We start from the raw sequence: 17,077 nt of genomic DNA on the forward strand, positions 1-17,077 counted from the left end.
GGTAAGTCATGACATAAAAGTCATTGCCATATTGTCATTTTAGCATGTATTGTCTCAAAGACAACCCAAATTCAACAAGAAATTTAGTCAATACATGGTTTTAAAATGGAACTTGGAGCATAGATGTTTTTGAACTTTTTATGCCTGAAAACTTTATTTCTATCACACTAGAGTGTGTTCTAGCTATGTTAATCAAAATTCAATCAGTGGAATTTTAAAACAAGGAATACAGTTCTCTTTTTGCTTTGTTTCTATTACATGACTGAAATCATAGGTGTCCAGTTTTTTGAGTAAACTATGAAAACTATCCTAAATGCAGTGAAAATTTTTCGGTGAAGACGGTATGAATCAAGGAAGATTTTTTTAAACTGCTGAAAGAAGAGAGTGAATTCAATGACTTTGCCATTGTTGGATGAGTTGAGGAATAGTGGCAAAAAATTTAATTTAATATTAACTCCAATTCAAAATTAAAACTTTGGGTGATAGAACTCAATGATAACAATTCTACATATTATTTAGCATGAGCCAATATAATGAAGCTATTAGTTGCAATTTGCAACATTATTGAAACTGGTTATAGCAACTACAGTACAAATTTGAAGAGTGCTTTGTTCATATTGATAAAATGACAGTTGACCTTCCATTGACACAAAATACTCTCTTGAACTGAGTGTTGGTAATACTGAATGAACAAAACAGTGAATGTACTTAACTTTGAATCTGATATGCTTTTCCTTCAAGTTAAATCAATTACTATTATTATTTTGCATACTGAAGATTCAACCCAGTTGAGTCACATTCCAAGCCCTTTCAGTATTTTTTTTCATGGATTTTTTTTTTTCAATTAGATTTTATTGAGACAAGGTCTTAGAAAATTCTCTAAGCTGGTCTCAAACTGCTTCAGTCTCCTAAGTAGCTGGAATTGTAGGTATGTGCCACTACACCTGGCAAGTTAAATCAAATCTTAAAAAATAGTGTTTTTTTTTTTCAATATAGATGCATTAGTCAATTTTTTTGGTACTTGATTCAGTTATTGCCAAATTTTAAAGAATATTTGGAACAATTTAGATATATAAAACTGATAGAACTTTTGGTGCCAAAGGGAACCATCTGATAGAATTTTTGGCGCGGCTAAAAAGATAAAGTATGAAATAAAAGTGGCCTTTACTTTAAGAATGTGGGGAGAGATGGCATGACCTCCGGGGTCTGGTATTCTCTCCCCCAGACACGTGGTGTGGGGGCGTACATGTAGCTTAGGTTTGGGGTGGTGCCTGAGGGGCATTAGTGATGCACAGGTAGCCCATTGGTATTCATTTCATGCCACAGGTAATTGCCTAGGGGCGGGGAAGGTGACCTCAAGATAGAGCCCCTTGGTTCTGCCTCCCAGCCTCCTCCCGGCTACAGTGTCCCCTCTGGGGCAAAATCCTTTCATAAACTACTTATGAATTGTAGATTTTATGAAATCTTAAGTAGATCAAACAGAATGAAGTTAGTGCCTATGTTATAATTCTAAAATACACACTGATTTAAAAACAGTGCAGAAAACAAATGTATAATACAAGTACCTCAATAATTTTTCTGTTGTTTAGGCATTGACGTGGTAGTATTTTTGGACATACTATGTTAGATAAAACATATTAGTAAAACGAATTTCACCTATTTCTTTTTAACATAGTTGCTACAGAGTGTTAAATTAAACATGCTGTACCTATAATAGCATCATTTCTATTGAGCAGTTCTGTTCTACATTAAGTGTTTATGGCTGGCTCCTTACAAAGTACAAAGAATTATTAAAGACATTTAGTTCATCTGATTTAACAATTGGTTACTTTGAAAATACCATTTTCTTCTGTTATAAAGAGGAGCTAACTGGCCTAAGAAATAAAGCTGACAAGTTTTGACAAAGGCTCTTCCGTTTAATAGCTTTATGTCCTCTGTCAGTTTTATTAACATCTTCAGGATAAATAGGGAAAAGAAGTTTATTTTGTAGAATTCTTAAGGGGACCCAACATAGCAAAGTAGATAATATACGTAGCAGACTGCTGAGGATGTAGTTAGCCAGGAAAGCTGTAGTTAATGATTATAAATGTAAGTCAATGAGAAGCCAAACTAGGAGGTGACCAAAGCAATTAATAAGAGGCGATAGATTGTAAACGTTTTGAAAATGGAGATTAAGGGGCTGGGCATTTAGCTCAACAGGCATAAGCGCCTGCCTTGCAAGCAGGCAGTTGTGAGTTCGATTCCTGGTACTGATAAAAACGAAAAAGGCCAAAAAAAATAATAAATGGAGATTAAATGTAACAATGTGACAGAAGGAGAAACAGTGGATAATGCCCAAATTTCTACCTTTTAGGGGACTCCCGGTACTAACTTCATTCTGTTTGATCTACTTAAGATTTCATAAAATCTACAATTCAAAAATAGTTCTATATCTCTAAATATACACTTTAAAATTTGGCAATAGCTGAATCATGTACCAAAAAATGTTTTGGTTATATGTATCTATATTGAAAACTTATTCTTTACGTTTTTATTTTATTTATTGTCTTTTTGAGACAGGGTCTCATTATGCAATTCAGGCTGGCCTGAAGCTCACTTTGTAGCCCAGGCTGGTCTCATACTCACAATGATACTCTTGCCTCAGCCTCTGGAGTTCTGGGATTACAGGTATGCACCACCACATCTGGCTATTTTTTCTTGAAATTTGATTTAACTTGTCAGGTATGATGGCACATAACTACAATTCCAGCTACTCAGGAGGCTGAGACAGATGGATCTCAAGTTTGAGACAAGCTTGGAAAACTTGCTAAGACCTTGTCTCAATAAAATCTAATTGAAAAAAAAATACGAAAGGGCTTGTAATGTGACTCACCTGGATTGAATCTTCAGTATGCAAAAATAATAGTAATTGATTTAACTTGAAGGAAAAGCGTATCAGATTCAAAGCACATTCACTGTTTTGTTCATTCAGTATTACCAACACTGACTTCAAGAGAGTATTGTGTCAATGGGAAGTATTGTGTCTATGGGGAAAATTATGAATTGAATTTTAAAAGTGTTGAGCATTAGATGATTAGAAATTTAAGAGATGATATCAGAAGGAAAATCCAAGTTTAGAGCTGAGATGATCAGGCTGAATTGTCAACAGAGAATTAGAATTCACAGTCACAGATGAGAGAGGTATAAAGGAAATTGAGAGGCAACAAAATAGGACAGCTAAAGTAGGTGTGGGGTGCAAAACTGTAAACCTAGCACTGGCTGTTACGGTTTGTGTCTTTATGCCCCTTCCCCAAGCCCCACAGGCACATAGATGGAACTTCTAGGAGGCGACTGGGTCTTGGGTGATACTGGATTGGTCCATCCATTGATTTAGCATATTCTAGGTGTGGATAATGGACTTGCTAAGGGGTAAGATATACCCTGGGTACCAACCAATAGGCTTGTAGTCTGGAGGGAATAAACAAAGAAGGCTCCCTGATTCCTGCTGGCCATGCCACGCACATTCTCTTCTGCCATGCCTGTCTGCCATGTACCCGTACTTCGAGCCAGCCAGCTAAGGACTGAAACCTTCCTGAACTGTGAGCTCCTCCTTTAACTTGTGGGTGTTAGCTATTTTATCCCAATATTGAGAAAATAACTGAGACAGAGCCTGAGGCAAGAGGGTCATGATTTTGAGGTTAGCCTGGGCTACACAGACACTGTCTCCAAAACAAACTAACATAAACCCCCAAAAACAACTAGCTGAGGAAGGAAATCTGGGTACCCTAACACCCAAAAAGAGAAAGAGAAAGGTGGAGGGACTGAATGGGTACAGTGTGAGGAGAGGAAAAATGAAAAAGATGTCATGAAAACTAAGAAAGGATGAATTTCTCAGCAGGCCTTAAAATTTGTGAAAGAAAAGAAAACATACAGGATATAGTCCCCAAGTCTTCCCTGCTTAAATGCCAGGTCAGAGGATTAGGAACCTATGGCACGAACCTCTACTTGGTAACATTTACAGCAGTCTGACCTCATGAAGTTAAAAATGCTGTGGTGTGCCCAGGAGTGGCGATGGCTACATCTCCCTTTCATGACATGGGAAAATCCCCAGTCTCACTAAAGTAGGCAATTAGTGCCAGGGTGACTAAACAACCAGGGCAGAATGTGTCACCTGAGCAGAATGTAGTACAGTATTTCCTAGTAAGAGAGGACGTGCACAGAACAGAGTACACACAATGACATCACATTTAAGGTCCCAGAGCACCTTAGATCAATCGGAAAAGTATCGTTTTCAGTTCTTCATCTGAATCTAGCGCTGCCTGCAGGCCCAATCTGAAGAGGCTATTAATCCTTACAGGCAATCAAGTCACTGTTTCTGATCCTTCATTTACTTCTGGGGACAGGCCAAGTTAGTTTTTGGATGAGTTTACTTCTGGAGTGAGGCAAGTGAGTTTTTGATGGGACAAACGTCAAAGATCTTACTATTGCATGAAGTCAAGATCAATCCAAGTATTTTGGACACTAAAGACTCATTCGTCAGGGATGCTCAGAACCTTTTCACTGGCGCTCACTTGTCCTGTGGAACAGACTTCTTTTCTGCCTTCAGTAAATGCATAACCACATTTCTTTTCCTGTGTGCCTTGTCCAGTTCAGAACATCTAAGTCCTGGACAAGTGAGTCATCAGTAGCATGTGTCACAAATAGCATCTTGATACAAGCAGTGAAAAAGAGAAAAACAGTAACAAAAAGAATAAATGCAGAAGGAAAAAAAACTATGTTTATAGTTGTTAAATTAAATGTGAATGATGAGGCCTATAAGTGATTAACTGTCAAGTTAAAAATAAAAACTCAAAAATTAAATTAATTATTTAGAAACATAACTGTAGCAAAATTATTTCTTAAAAAGGCTGATCTGACACAGTACCTTCCCCTAGTTTCATTGTCTTTCAGTGAGTAAATTGAATACAGACCCAGTGATTGTGATCAATGAAGATGATACAGAAATGTAAATATTTAATTAGAAAATGTGTCCAATGTCTTTCTATATACTAACGTCTAGTATGGCAAGTTCAATGGTTTAGTAAATTATAGGAATGATATAAAATATCTATTTTTAATTAATCGCATGTATATGATTAAATTGTAAGAGACCACATTCTTGCAGAACTTATTTTTATGTAACAACTATAACCTTTAAGATTGTAAAGCTGCTGTTTGTTTTGGGGCATTATGATTTGAGTGAACATTGAGTAAGAAGGAATTTAGCAAAGATAATCTTATAAATATGAAAATATGTATGTTTTAAATTGAATAAGGTGATTTATTAAAGTTTAATATCCAAATGATTAACATCAATAAAGTATTATAACTTCATGACTATATCCCTTGCACTGCTATAATATCTTGCACCACTATATTGAAAGGTGGTAAAGACTCAATAAATTCATGAATGACACTTCAAATAAGTTATTTTTCTGATGTTCATTGTGTAACATTAAATTTTTAAAAAAGTTTCTCTACTTCTGATTTGCAATAAAATGGATATTTTATACATTACCCCAAATAATCAAAATTGTTAAGTTTGAGATGAGTAAAAATTTAATTAGATCATCAGTTTGTAAGATACAAAAATAAACAATTCGTTAATTGTTACCTGAGGGAGAAAAATTGGGTTCATTTGTTCACACTGAAAAGTGGAACAACCTATAAAGAAGGTAATGCAATCTTGAAGTAACAACTCACATGCAATCAAATTACCATAAAATACGAGGGTAAATGGACAGACATAAAAATAGCAGACGACCATATAGCAGGTGCAATATACAGCGCTTAGAGAAAAAAAGTCTTCATTTTAAAAGTGCAATCAACGATACTCAACATAGCTATACGTTGATGCAGTATTTTTAAGTTTATTGTACTTTTTCAAAATCCATGCAACATTTTAAAATAATGGTCACAAATAAAACTTCATTAAAATCCCAAAATTATGCAGGTCACATTTTCCAGTCCAATTTCACGATTAGAAATCAGTGTTGACAACTAAAACAGAAAACCATCACAACTACCTAAAACTTTAAATGGATTTACAATGAAATCTTGCTGACAGATTATTCAAATAAAATCACTAATATTTTCCAAGTTAAGCTGTGGACAAAACCGTATAGTAAACACAGTAAAATATATTATCTTAAAAATCTAAAATGAAGGAAATAGGAAAAATGGTTTTAAGCTCTAATTCAACTACTGCAGGAGTTTCCTCATTGGTAAAATGGTAATCAATAACTACTTCATACATTTGCAGGTGAACGGAATGCACTGAATTAGCGTTTGGAATGCTCAGCTCGCAACTGTTAGTAATGTTTTTGTGACTACTCAACATCTTGATGCCAAAACACTAGGACGCGCGTAAATTGAGACTAACAGGTTTTTTTTTTTTTTTTTTTTTTTACCGGTACCAGGGATCGAACTCGCGAACCTGCACTTGAAAGGCAGGCACTTATGCCGCTGAGCTAAATCCCCAGCCCCAAACGGGTTTTTCTTGTTAGGACAGGGCTTGCCCCATACAACTTCATCGTTCCCTCAACCCCAGCTGGGCTAAGTATTTAAGTGACGAGCCTGAGCCTGAGACTGGTTAACGCTGCACGTTAGCGAGCCTTACGCCCCAAGTCCCTATATAAGATCAGATTGGTTCCCGCTTTGCCTAGTGGCCAGTTCAGGTCTCCAGCCCCTACGCCCCGCTGTGCTATATTTATCGGTGGCCCTCGGGCAGAATCACGCCACAGAACAGGTTTCCCGTCATGTTTTCGCTGAATTTATTAACCCCGGGTCCCCTCTAGACCCCCGCAGGCGGCTCTGAGCAGGGTTTTCACTCGGAAGTCGCGGATCACTTCCCTGCTGCGATGGAATCGCCATCTCCAGCACCTCTGCCTGGCCCAGGGGCTGGAACCGTAGCGCCGCGGACTCCTGTACGCCAGTACAGGACGCCAGTACCTCTGCGGTTGCACAGGCGACCTCCACTGCCAAGGGCTCCGGAGGACGCAAGCCTCAGCGTGACCAATGTATCTAACTGGCCCATCGAGAAACTGTAGGGGCTGCAGCCATCACCCGGTCTTAGACTTCGCTTATTGCCAGTCCCAAGTCCAAGTTTTGCTAAGAAAATATGTTCGACGACTGTGCCAAGCCGTTCCGGGGTCGCATTTGGCGCTGCTGTCTAATTGGATGTCCTGCCCACCCTTGCGCCAATCAGACGGCCTGATCCACAAAGGACCTCCCTTCAGACGCCTGACACTCTGGTCCAATTAGAAGCTGTACATGGGCTCACCTAATTTGCATAGCGCTCAATATAAGTATTCCGAAGCAGCAGGCACCTCTGGAGTGGCATATAGAGTATACCCACACACTGTACCACTTCAGACAAAGTGCACAGCTCTCAGGTCTCGCTCCAATACCTAACCTCTCCCCCATCTGTTAAGTTCCCCTACTTGCCTAACTCGGAGCAATGACTCCCTGCAAAGCCCCCGCCTTCCGAAGAATGCTGCACCTTAAACTCTGCTACGCTGCGATCAAACCTGGATTTGTGTCTACAGCTCTTTCCGTGACGCTCTGGGGCCCTGAAAAGGGCCTTTGGGAACGGGGTGAATCGCTGGGGTGCTTGATCAGCCGCCGAAACCGTACAGGGTGCGGCCCTGGCGCTTGAGCGCATATACGACGTCCATGGCTGTAACAGTCTTGCGCTTGGCGTGCTCCGTGTAGGTCACTGCGTCACGGATCACATTCTCCAGGAACACCTTGAGCACTCCCCGAGTCTCCTCATAAATAAGCCCGGAAATGCGCTTGACACCCCCTCGGCGAGCGAGACGGCGAATCGCGGGCTTTGTAATGCCCTGGATGTTGTCCCGCAAGACCTTGCGGTGGCGCTTAGCGCCTCCCTTACCGAGACCTTTGCCTCCTTTACCGCGACCGGACATGACTGCTCACCGCCGAGCACAAGACTGACAGAAACCAGTGTGACTACGAGCCGCCCGATCAGAACTTATATACCCTTGTTGCGGACCTGTTTGAAAACCAGAAGAAAGTGGGTGGAGCTCTAGGCCCCACCTCTGGAGAATTTCCTCCCAATTCTATCAAGCAGAGCACAAAATAAGGCCCGTTTTGTTTCATGTTTATTTTGAAAAAAAATTCTTAACCCCCCCCAATTTTTTTGCCATAAACTTGAAGAAAGACCCACAGGGTGCATGTGAATGTTTAAACAAGATGAGATGATAGAATTTATGTTGCTTTTTCTCACCTCTGGAGTAGAAAGTACACCATATGCTGTCATGCTCAATATTTCTGATTCCCTCCGCACCCTAATTCGGGCTTTGTTTTGTTTTTCCACAGAATGTTTACTCCTAGTTTAGCATGTCTGAAGTAGTAGGAAAATCCCTAAAAACACTATATCTCTTTAGATCTTAGATCAAAGCAATGACCTTAGAGAGTCTCACGTGTGGATGTTTTAAAGTAACTGGTGGGGAGGAAATACTTTAATAGTACCCCCCCTTCCCGCTTTTGTGACCCTGACTGAAAATTATTTCAGTAACTGGTCTTCTCGCTCCCCATTTCACCCCTCTTTCCCCCTTTCAGATGCTTCCAGTGAAATTGGCAGATTTTCCTGCCTCTTCTTCCTGGAATTGCATTCTGCCTTTGCTTTTCAACTCTGTGACTGTGCTTTGTACTTACGGAACTGAATTACTGTAAATTTGTTATGTCGCTCAAATCCGAGATTCTCACAACTTCCACTTAAAAATGCAAAATTCTTGTAAAATAATTGACGCTAGCACTGTGGCTTTAGATACAGATTATATTGCAAATTCCTAAATCAGAAAGACTCGCGGTTCCTTTCTCACTAAAAGATCCTTCAACAAAAATAAAAGTTTAAAAGAATTCTCACAGTGCTTGGTAGACAGGATTCTCCATTTTCCCAAGAGGTTTTATTGCCTCAAAAGGAAGCAGTATATAGAGACAAGTCATAATTTCTACTCAGGTACTTACTTAATCTTTTTTTTTTTTTTATCGGTACTAGGGATCGAACTCACGATCGCCTGCTTGCAAGGCAGGTGCTTATGCCGCTGAGCTAAATCCCCATCCCCTTAATTAATATCTTGAATGAATATTTTAGTAAATGGAGCCTTTTATCCATGTCTTGAAGATAAGCCTGATTAGCAGAAAAGCTTTATGTTGAAAATTTATTACACGTCTAAAAGCTTTCTTTCTTTTATTGATTCATAAGAATACTTGTTAGGAGAAAATTTTAAATCAAATTTTACTACAAGTTCGAAAAACTTGTGACTCCAGTTAGGATTCCTTGACTTACCAGAATGAAAAAAAAAAAAAAAAAAAAGCCCAACATAATAATTTTTAAAATTCTTAAACATTTCTTGTGATACAGGGGAAAAAATTAAGCTTTTTTACAGAAATCATTCCAGTAACATTATGTTAAAAATTGCATCAGATTAGTGTGTTCATTTATTCAGTATAGCTAAATTATTAGATGTTTACTAACGTAGTTAATCTTCAAAATACTTTGAGATAGGTGTAGAAATTAAACAGTTGGGGCTGGGGATTTAGCTCAGCGGCATAAGCACCTGCCTTGCAAGCAGGCGGTCGTGAGTTCGATCCCTGGTACTGATAAAAATGAAAAAGACAAAAAAAAAAAAAAAAAAAGAAAGAAAGAAAGAAATTAAACAGTTTACTGAAGGTCAGCTGATTTGTGGTCAAGTCAGGATTTGGAGGTCATAACAGTAGTCTGGCTCCAGGACAACTGTCTCAACCATGACAATAAACTGTTTCTCAGTTCTAAAGACATCAAGTCCCTACAGTAGGTTAATTATTGTGATCCGTTTAGACATAACACATAAATACATGTAAACCAATAATGCCAAATTTTTATTAGGACGAGAGATGACATTTGTTTCACTTTCAAATGGATGCTACAATCCACATAAATTATTCTTTAGTAGGGAAGTTTAACATTACTCGCATACCAGTGTAATTGAGTTACAGTGGAAAATGTTAGGGAAACGAAAGTAACTCTGTGAATTAGTAGAAAATAATTTCTAATCAAAAAACATTTTGGTTTGTTTCAGATGCTATGGGGCTGCAGTTTAGGTACATAAGAATACATTGTTGCCATTCTGTCTCTGGGCTCATCTACGAGGTGATGCCCAGGTTTTCAATGCCCTCACTGGGAACACAAGCTGTGGCGCTGTGATGTTCACGGAGCAAGCCAAGGCCAAGACTTCCGGTTTTAGCACTCAACTATGCCTTCGGCCTCTCAAGCAACCCAGTTCTTTTCAAGACCCGAGACAAGGGAAGTTAAATTTCGGCTAAGTGAGCTTGTCCTTCCCATTAGCACAGAAAGCATTCCTGTCTTGTCTATCACTCATTACCCAGCGATGGTAGAAAATTTCCTTTAATCTTACTTCTTTTCTTATAAGCGAGTTTCAACGTTGAAACCTCAGTTTCCATTGAATTTATTACGGCCCCACGTACTGTATTCAAATAAGCGGCTAAGTAAATGAGGGCTAGAAATTCGCGCTCTTGATTGGAGAGAATGGAGGAGGCGGGTCCTCTACTAGCTCTCTAATTGGAAGGAGCGGCTGCCTGTCACTACCCAGGATGTTGCAGCACCCAACCAGACGGCGCTGCCTAGTGGCCACTAAGAGTTTGTAGGAGCAGTTCCGGTGTGGTGAGAAGCTTTCCTCCATCCCAGGCGGCTCTATACTGTTTTACCTCGTTGGAGTTTTAGCCGAGAAGTAAACATGTCCGGCCGTGGAAAGCAGGGCGGCAAAGTGCGGGCAAAGGCTAAGTCCCGCTCTTCCCGCGCAGGCCTGCAGTTCCCCGTGGGCCGAGTGCACCGGCTGCTGCGGAAAGGCAACTATGCGGAGCGAGTGGGCGCGGGCGCGCCTGTGTACCTGGCGGCCGTGCTGGAGTACCTGACCGCCGAGATCCTGGAGCTGGCCGGCAACGCCGCACGGGACAACAAGAAGACGCGGATCATCCCTCGCCACCTGCAGCTGGCCATCCGTAACGACGAGGAGCTTAACAAGCTGCTGGGGAAAGTGACCATTGCTCAAGGCGGCGTCCTCCCCAACATCCAGGCCGTGCTACTGCCCAAGAAGACGGAGAGTCAGAAGGTGAAGAGCAAGTGACCCTGTCGCCGCCACCCCCGAGCGCAGGACCTTTCCACAGCTGCCTCGCACGCCCTTTGCCAGGTGTCATGGAGGGGCCCGTGCGAGCTAGGGGGAGCTGGGCAGTGAGGAGCCCGCCGGAGTCCGGAGCCAATAAAATCGGTGAAAATCCTGTAGTCCAGAGAGCTGTGTGGTGGCGGGACCTACCAGAAGAGTATGGTCGAGGTGGATGGTCGGGGTAGGGCCCGAAACCTCAGGGGCAGGTGCTGGTGCTGGTCGGCCGGTTTCTGCTGCTGTGGTTTGATTAGATCTTCACACAAGTTAACCTTGAGGCGTTAAGGGTGTGTGAGGGACACCACGGGGGTCCCCCGCGGTCTGAAGATGGGCAGGCTGGGAGTCAGAGAAGCTGGGTATGGGCGGTGCGGTTGCGGCCTACTCTGGACTTATTTTTACTGTACTTAACTTTTCCACGGCTTCTGCTCTCCTGGCCTGTTTGTGGATGGTCAGGACAAAGTTCTAGAAAGAGAACCTTGGGGCCGAACTTGTGTGGGACAGGAAGTTGTCTTTTGGCCATATTTTTCCAAAGGTGGGGTAGAATAACCAACTGTCTCCAAAGGGTGGCTTGATGACCACAATTAAGAGATTCTTAGACCTAAAGCTATTGCCCTTTCATGTCCATATCAGATATCTTCATCTAGCACCAGTATGTTCAGATGTCTTGAAAGTGAAGGAAACATGCAGTAATTTGTGTAATACACAAGCATGAGTCATGCAAATGGAAGCTCACTCCCCTGACATGTCCCATCAGTGGTTATTTTAGTCATGAGTTACATATGCTTGGGAGTTTTAAAATGATTTTCTCAAGTTTTAGGTTAATAAGGTCTTGTTCCCATCATCTTATATTTGAGAATTGGCTTGAGTTAGCTTTATGACAAAACTCTTGCTTTTAGAGGCTATCTTGTCTAACAAATACGTTTTTTAAAAAAAGTCCGGGGCTGGGGATTTAGCTCAGCGGCATAAGTGCCTGCCTTGCAAGCAGGCGGTCGTGAGTTTGATCCCCAGTACCAGAAAAAAAAAGATCCCTCGTGTTTTCCCACCAGCCTGAAGTAATGACCCCTGTTCCAGTGATGCTGTAGGAGTTATGTTAGGTAACAGCACAGGATTGTTTTAGTAAAGATGTGAGGAAAGGTAAGGTCCCATGATTTAAGTACAGAAACACACTTCCAAGTGCGGAGCCAGTAATCCTGTTTTCTCTTGGTTGACCCTTCCATTTCATCCTTCTCAGCAAACCATCTGATTCACAAGACCCACAGAAAAGATCCCAGTTTAGGTTTCACTTCTTTCGGTTCAACTTTCCTGTAAGTCAGAGTTGAAATCTCTCTGGCCCATTTTCCCACATGAATTTTATTTCCTCCCCAATGTTTACGGAGTGTCTGTGCTGTTCTGTGTACAAAGTGCTGAGAATACAGCTGTAAGTGAGGGCAACCAGATTTCTACCATCTTGGCACACAGACTTTGTTTGTTTTGTGGGGTTTTTTTTTTTTTTTTTCCTGCTTCCAGAAGACAGAATAAGGGGCAAATGAATAACACAGATAAACTTCTGTGGATATTGAGATTACCTCTCACCTCTGGTCATTTTGGAAGTGTACAAAGTCAAATCACATAGAGGCTTTGGAGGAGGGAGATTTTTGCCCCCTAATATCTGAGACTAGACCCCAGGAATACCATGGTAGCTCCAGGGTGTCCAGTTATTGATGCCAGTGCCTACCTCTTATTCAGAAGGTTTCCTTGTATGCCACAGTACCTGTTTTGAAGACTAAGATTGTTCACTTTTATGTGCCATGGCACTTAGCTGAAACATGTGCCATTTCCTACACGGATAGGAATTTACCTACAGGTAAGTATACTGATAAGATTTTTTTTTTTTAAAGTACTTGTTAGAAGTACTTCTCAGTAATACCACTTGGGGGTAGTAGAACAACATACACACATATTTATACATGGATGGAAAATATATGGGAAAAATTACAGGTGTACTGACCATACTCAACTTCCTTGTAATCATTTACTAAATAATACACTGTAACAACTAATAGCATTTACATAAAACTTGATATTTTAAAATTATTTTCTCAGGTTTTATTGTCATAACAGTCTTGTTTCACTACTTTATAATCTGAACATTGACCCAAACAAAACCTTTGCTTTTAGGGTTAGGAGGTACTTTTACCCAACAAATAACTTTGTTTTTTGAAATCCTGCATGCTTTCCCACAAGCCTAAAGTAGTGACTGTTCCAGTGATCCTGAAGGAGACAGGTTACATAATGGCAAGATACTGCTTTACAAAAGTAATGAGTAATCTGTAAGTGGTTTAAAGTGCACAGAAGAATGTGTTAAAAGGACTTGATCTATAGATTTTGGAATCCAAAGGAGGTCCTTTGAATTGAAACAAATCCTCCACAGATACTCAGTACTGAAGGACAAATGTGTGTATGGATATGTACACATACATACATACATACATATGTGTTTGTATGTGAAAATGATATACTGTACTTTTCAAGTGTTGATTCTGACATGAGTCGAATTTTCTGACAATATGGAACATTTGAAAGATTACTACCAAAGCACTAAAAAAAATGATAAAGACCATCAATGCTTTTATAGCAGTCTGTTTAATTTCATTATCCAAAAAGCAATAAACAAATACAGTATAGTAACAGCCCCATCTTCCTCCAGCTGCCCCAGGTGTTCTTAGGATCAAATACTTGTCTCAGAGCTCAATGAGCGTCTTCATTTAATTTCTGGTTTTGAGAGTGCTTTTTTTTTTTTTTAACCTAAATACCTTATTGACAGTTACCTGCAAAATCAATTCAGCCAATGTTCCTTGGTGAATAAACAGTTGTTCTTGAGGTTAATTTACAAGGCAGTGAGACCATATGGAAAAAGACTTCAGAAGCCAATTGACTGAACCCAGGTTCTTAATAGATTTACAATGCATAGTTTGCACACATACTCTTTCCTGCAGAGATAAGTGTGTTCTGTGTTACAGGCAGTGACTTGGCTAGATTGGTTCGATCTTTGTTTTTCCTGCAGAGCCAGTCTTGAGTTGTGTGGCGCTGAGAACAGGTCTGTTTAGTTTGCTTGATCTGAAATCAAAAGGTTTAGTTCACCCTGTAACTAGTGATTGGCATACTGAATGCAGACTCCACAAAGCATTTTTCAGTGGTGGAAAGACCCTAAACCATGGTTTAAGAACTCAAGTTCTCTGGAATGAGGCGTTGGTTCTAACCTGCTCTCCTCATTTATTGTCTTCTGATTTTGGAAATATTATTTGGTCTCTTTAAACTTCAGTTTGAACTGTAAAAGGGGCATAGTAATAGTGTATCCAGTGGGATTTGGGAGAATTCAGTGAGACAATGTGAATGAGAGAACTGTGATCGGTGAATAGTAGCTATATTCTTAATTCTTTGTGAAACTGGATTTTGGTGTGAGTAACAGCTGTATGGCTCTATGGAAATAAACACTTTGGTAATCCTTTGAAGACTGCAGTAGCAAACCATGAAAACAATTTTTCTAGCTGTTTCACTAAGTATAGAACATCCGCAATTCAATTATGAGTAGATAGTTAAACTTGTGAGCCTGACTTTATTTTTGGTCCCACTTGTTAAATTCACATATTCAGATTAAAAATAGAAACTGTTGTAAAATTTACTGAACAATAAGTGTTGTTCCTATGATTGCTTATCAGCTGTTGAGAATGTTAGTATCATAGAAATACACACTCAGAAAAGAAGGTTATAATGAAACAGGCTGCATTTAGAAAGGAGATGCTCAAGGCATTATGGAAAGAGAAGATGGGTTCCTGTGAAACTCAGCCTGGCAGAACTTCAGAAGTAGGCATAGGTGTAACCCTCAAAAATATAGTACACAAAGGCATGGTCATCGAAAGATAGATTAGTGATACCTGATATATTTTTTCTTCTGGGGATAGAGCCCAAAGACCTCCATATGTTAGGTAAGTGCTATATAACTAAGCTACATCACAACTTCTTGAGTTTAGGAACAAGGCTTTGGGAGCCTAGACTAGAAATAGCCAGAGTGGATAAAATCATCCCAGGAGAGTAAAGAGATGTAGAGACAAATACATTAAAAGTAATGACAGTCAGTGGGGAGACGTGGGGATCTGCAGGATTTAATCAACTGACAAAGGAAGAGAGCCACTAAAGAGAAGACAGAACATCATATCAAAGGTGGTTTTTTCAGTCTGGATCATTGCATTCTACAACACCCTGTAGTTTGCTTATACTTTTCCATGTGACTAAGAAGTAGCCCTTAAAAGTTTTTTTTTTTTTTTCCTGCACAGAGGAAATGCTGACACAGTTTCTTAATTTACTAGTGGAATAGATGTACATTTTTACTCTTTTTTATATTGCACATATAGAAATTTGAAAAACACATAGTGACAGTGAAAAAATTTATTTATTCATGTGTTATTTAGTGGTATTGGGGGTTGAACCCAGGGCCTTTGTAATGTGCTATATCCCCAGCCATTTTTAAATTTTTTGACACAAAGTCTTGCTACATTGTGCAGGCTAGGCTTGAACTTGAGATCATCCTGGTTCAGTTTCCCAGAGTTCTAGGATTGATTACACCTCATCACCTGGCTGAAAATATATTTTTAAAAAGCCAAGAAGAGGGGCTAGAAGTATTATGACACTATACCTTTAACATGTGTGAGGCTTGGGGCTGGGGATTTAGATCAGCGGCATAAGTGCCTGCCTTGTAAGCAGGTGGTCGTGAGTTCGATCCCCGGTACCGATAAAAATGAAAAAGACAAAAAAAAAAAAAAAAAAAAAAAAAAAAAGTGTGAGGCTTTAGGTTTGATATCTAGCACTAAGGGAATAAATAAAAGTCAGAAAGTACATTGCTAAAAGAACCTTTGGAAATGACAGCTTTTATTATCAGTCAATCTAGTTAAATACATGCTTTGACATACAAATTCCAATTTTCAGGAAATCTTGGAAATCGGTAATTTATTAACTCACAAAAGCCAGTGGAGGCATTTTGGAATGTTTAAAACATGAGAAAGCTGACAATGACAAAGCAGTTTTTAAAAAGTAAATGTTCTTAAGAGAGGGAAATGGAAAACAAATGTAACAACAACAAAAATTAAAAACATACAGAAGAAGAAATTAAACTAGTTCAGGCAGATTTGAAATTGTCTTTGTAAAGCTTCCTTCCTTCCTTCTTTCTCTCTCTCTTTCTTTCTTTCTTCCTACAGCAGTGCAGACTGGCCTTGAACTCACTATGTAACCCAGCCTGGCCTCAAACTCCCAGTGAACTCCCCGGCCCAGCCTCCCAAGTGTTGGAATTATAGGTGTGCTCCATCACACCCTGCCTGTAAAGCTGTATTTTTCTTTCTCCACAAAGACAGAAAGTGGGAAATCAGAATTCCACACATACATATATCAAAGGGAATGGCAGCACATTTGAACAGTGGCTTGGATTCTTAATAATTTTATCAAGCCATGCGATTAAAAGCCTTACCCTCAACAAAATCACCTTTTAGACAAGCAAGAAAAACAATCTGCTTCTGAAAGCTTATTTGCTTTCTGCTTTAAATTATCTCTTATATGAACTCTTTCATGTCAAAAGCCCAAATGGCCACTGCAATTCCACAACATCCTTGATGAAACTGTGCTTGTTAGAAACAAGTGCACAAATTAGCATGAGAGTGAGAATGCAAATGTGAGACAGATGCAATTTTGAATTCTGAAGAGCAAGAGACACATAACGACCTGTAAAGACACACAGTCTCTTCTTCATTCTTTATTTATTTAATTATTGGTGAAAGAGTCTCGCTATGTATTCAGAATGGCCTTGAACTCACTATGTAGCCCAGGTTGGCCTTGAACTCCTGGCGATC

General features: G+C 39.9%; 2 protein-coding genes across 2 annotated transcripts; one reads left to right on the forward strand and one right to left on the reverse strand.

Moving 5' to 3' along the window:
* Positions 1-5,864: 5,864 nt before the first annotated feature.
* LOC100732665 (histone H4) lies at positions 5,865-7,998 on the reverse strand. The gene has a single exon (XM_013153229.2). It carries the CDS (start codon positions 7,944-7,946, stop codon positions 7,635-7,637), a length of 312 nt encoding a protein of 103 aa, XP_013008683.1. The 5' UTR covers positions 7,947-7,998; the 3' UTR covers positions 5,865-7,634.
* Positions 7,999-10,671: 2,673 nt separating this feature from the next.
* On the forward strand, positions 10,672-11,323 carry LOC100732941 (histone H2A.J). Its single transcript, XM_003470427.5, has one exon. The coding sequence runs from the start codon at positions 10,779-10,781 to the stop codon at positions 11,166-11,168; it is 390 nt and encodes a 129-aa protein (XP_003470475.1). The 5' UTR covers positions 10,672-10,778; the 3' UTR covers positions 11,169-11,323.
* The last annotated feature ends 5,754 nt before the right edge of the window (positions 11,324-17,077 follow it).

Source organism: Cavia porcellus, unplaced genomic scaffold, assembly GCF_034190915.1.
Source record: "Cavia porcellus strain 051 isolate PalLab524CR breed Dunkin Hartley unplaced genomic scaffold, mCavPor4.1 scaffold_27, whole genome shotgun sequence".
Taxonomy (NCBI): Eukaryota; Metazoa; Chordata; class Mammalia; order Rodentia; family Caviidae; genus Cavia; species Cavia porcellus.

Coding starts and splice junctions, on each gene's coding strand:
- LOC100732665 (XM_013153229.2), bottom strand. CDS start 7,946: ATGTCCGGTCGCGGTAAAGGAGGCAAAGGTCTCGGTAAGGGAGGCGCT.
- LOC100732941 (XM_003470427.5), top strand. CDS start 10,779: ATGTCCGGCCGTGGAAAGCAGGGCGGCAAAGTGCGGGCAAAGGCTAAG.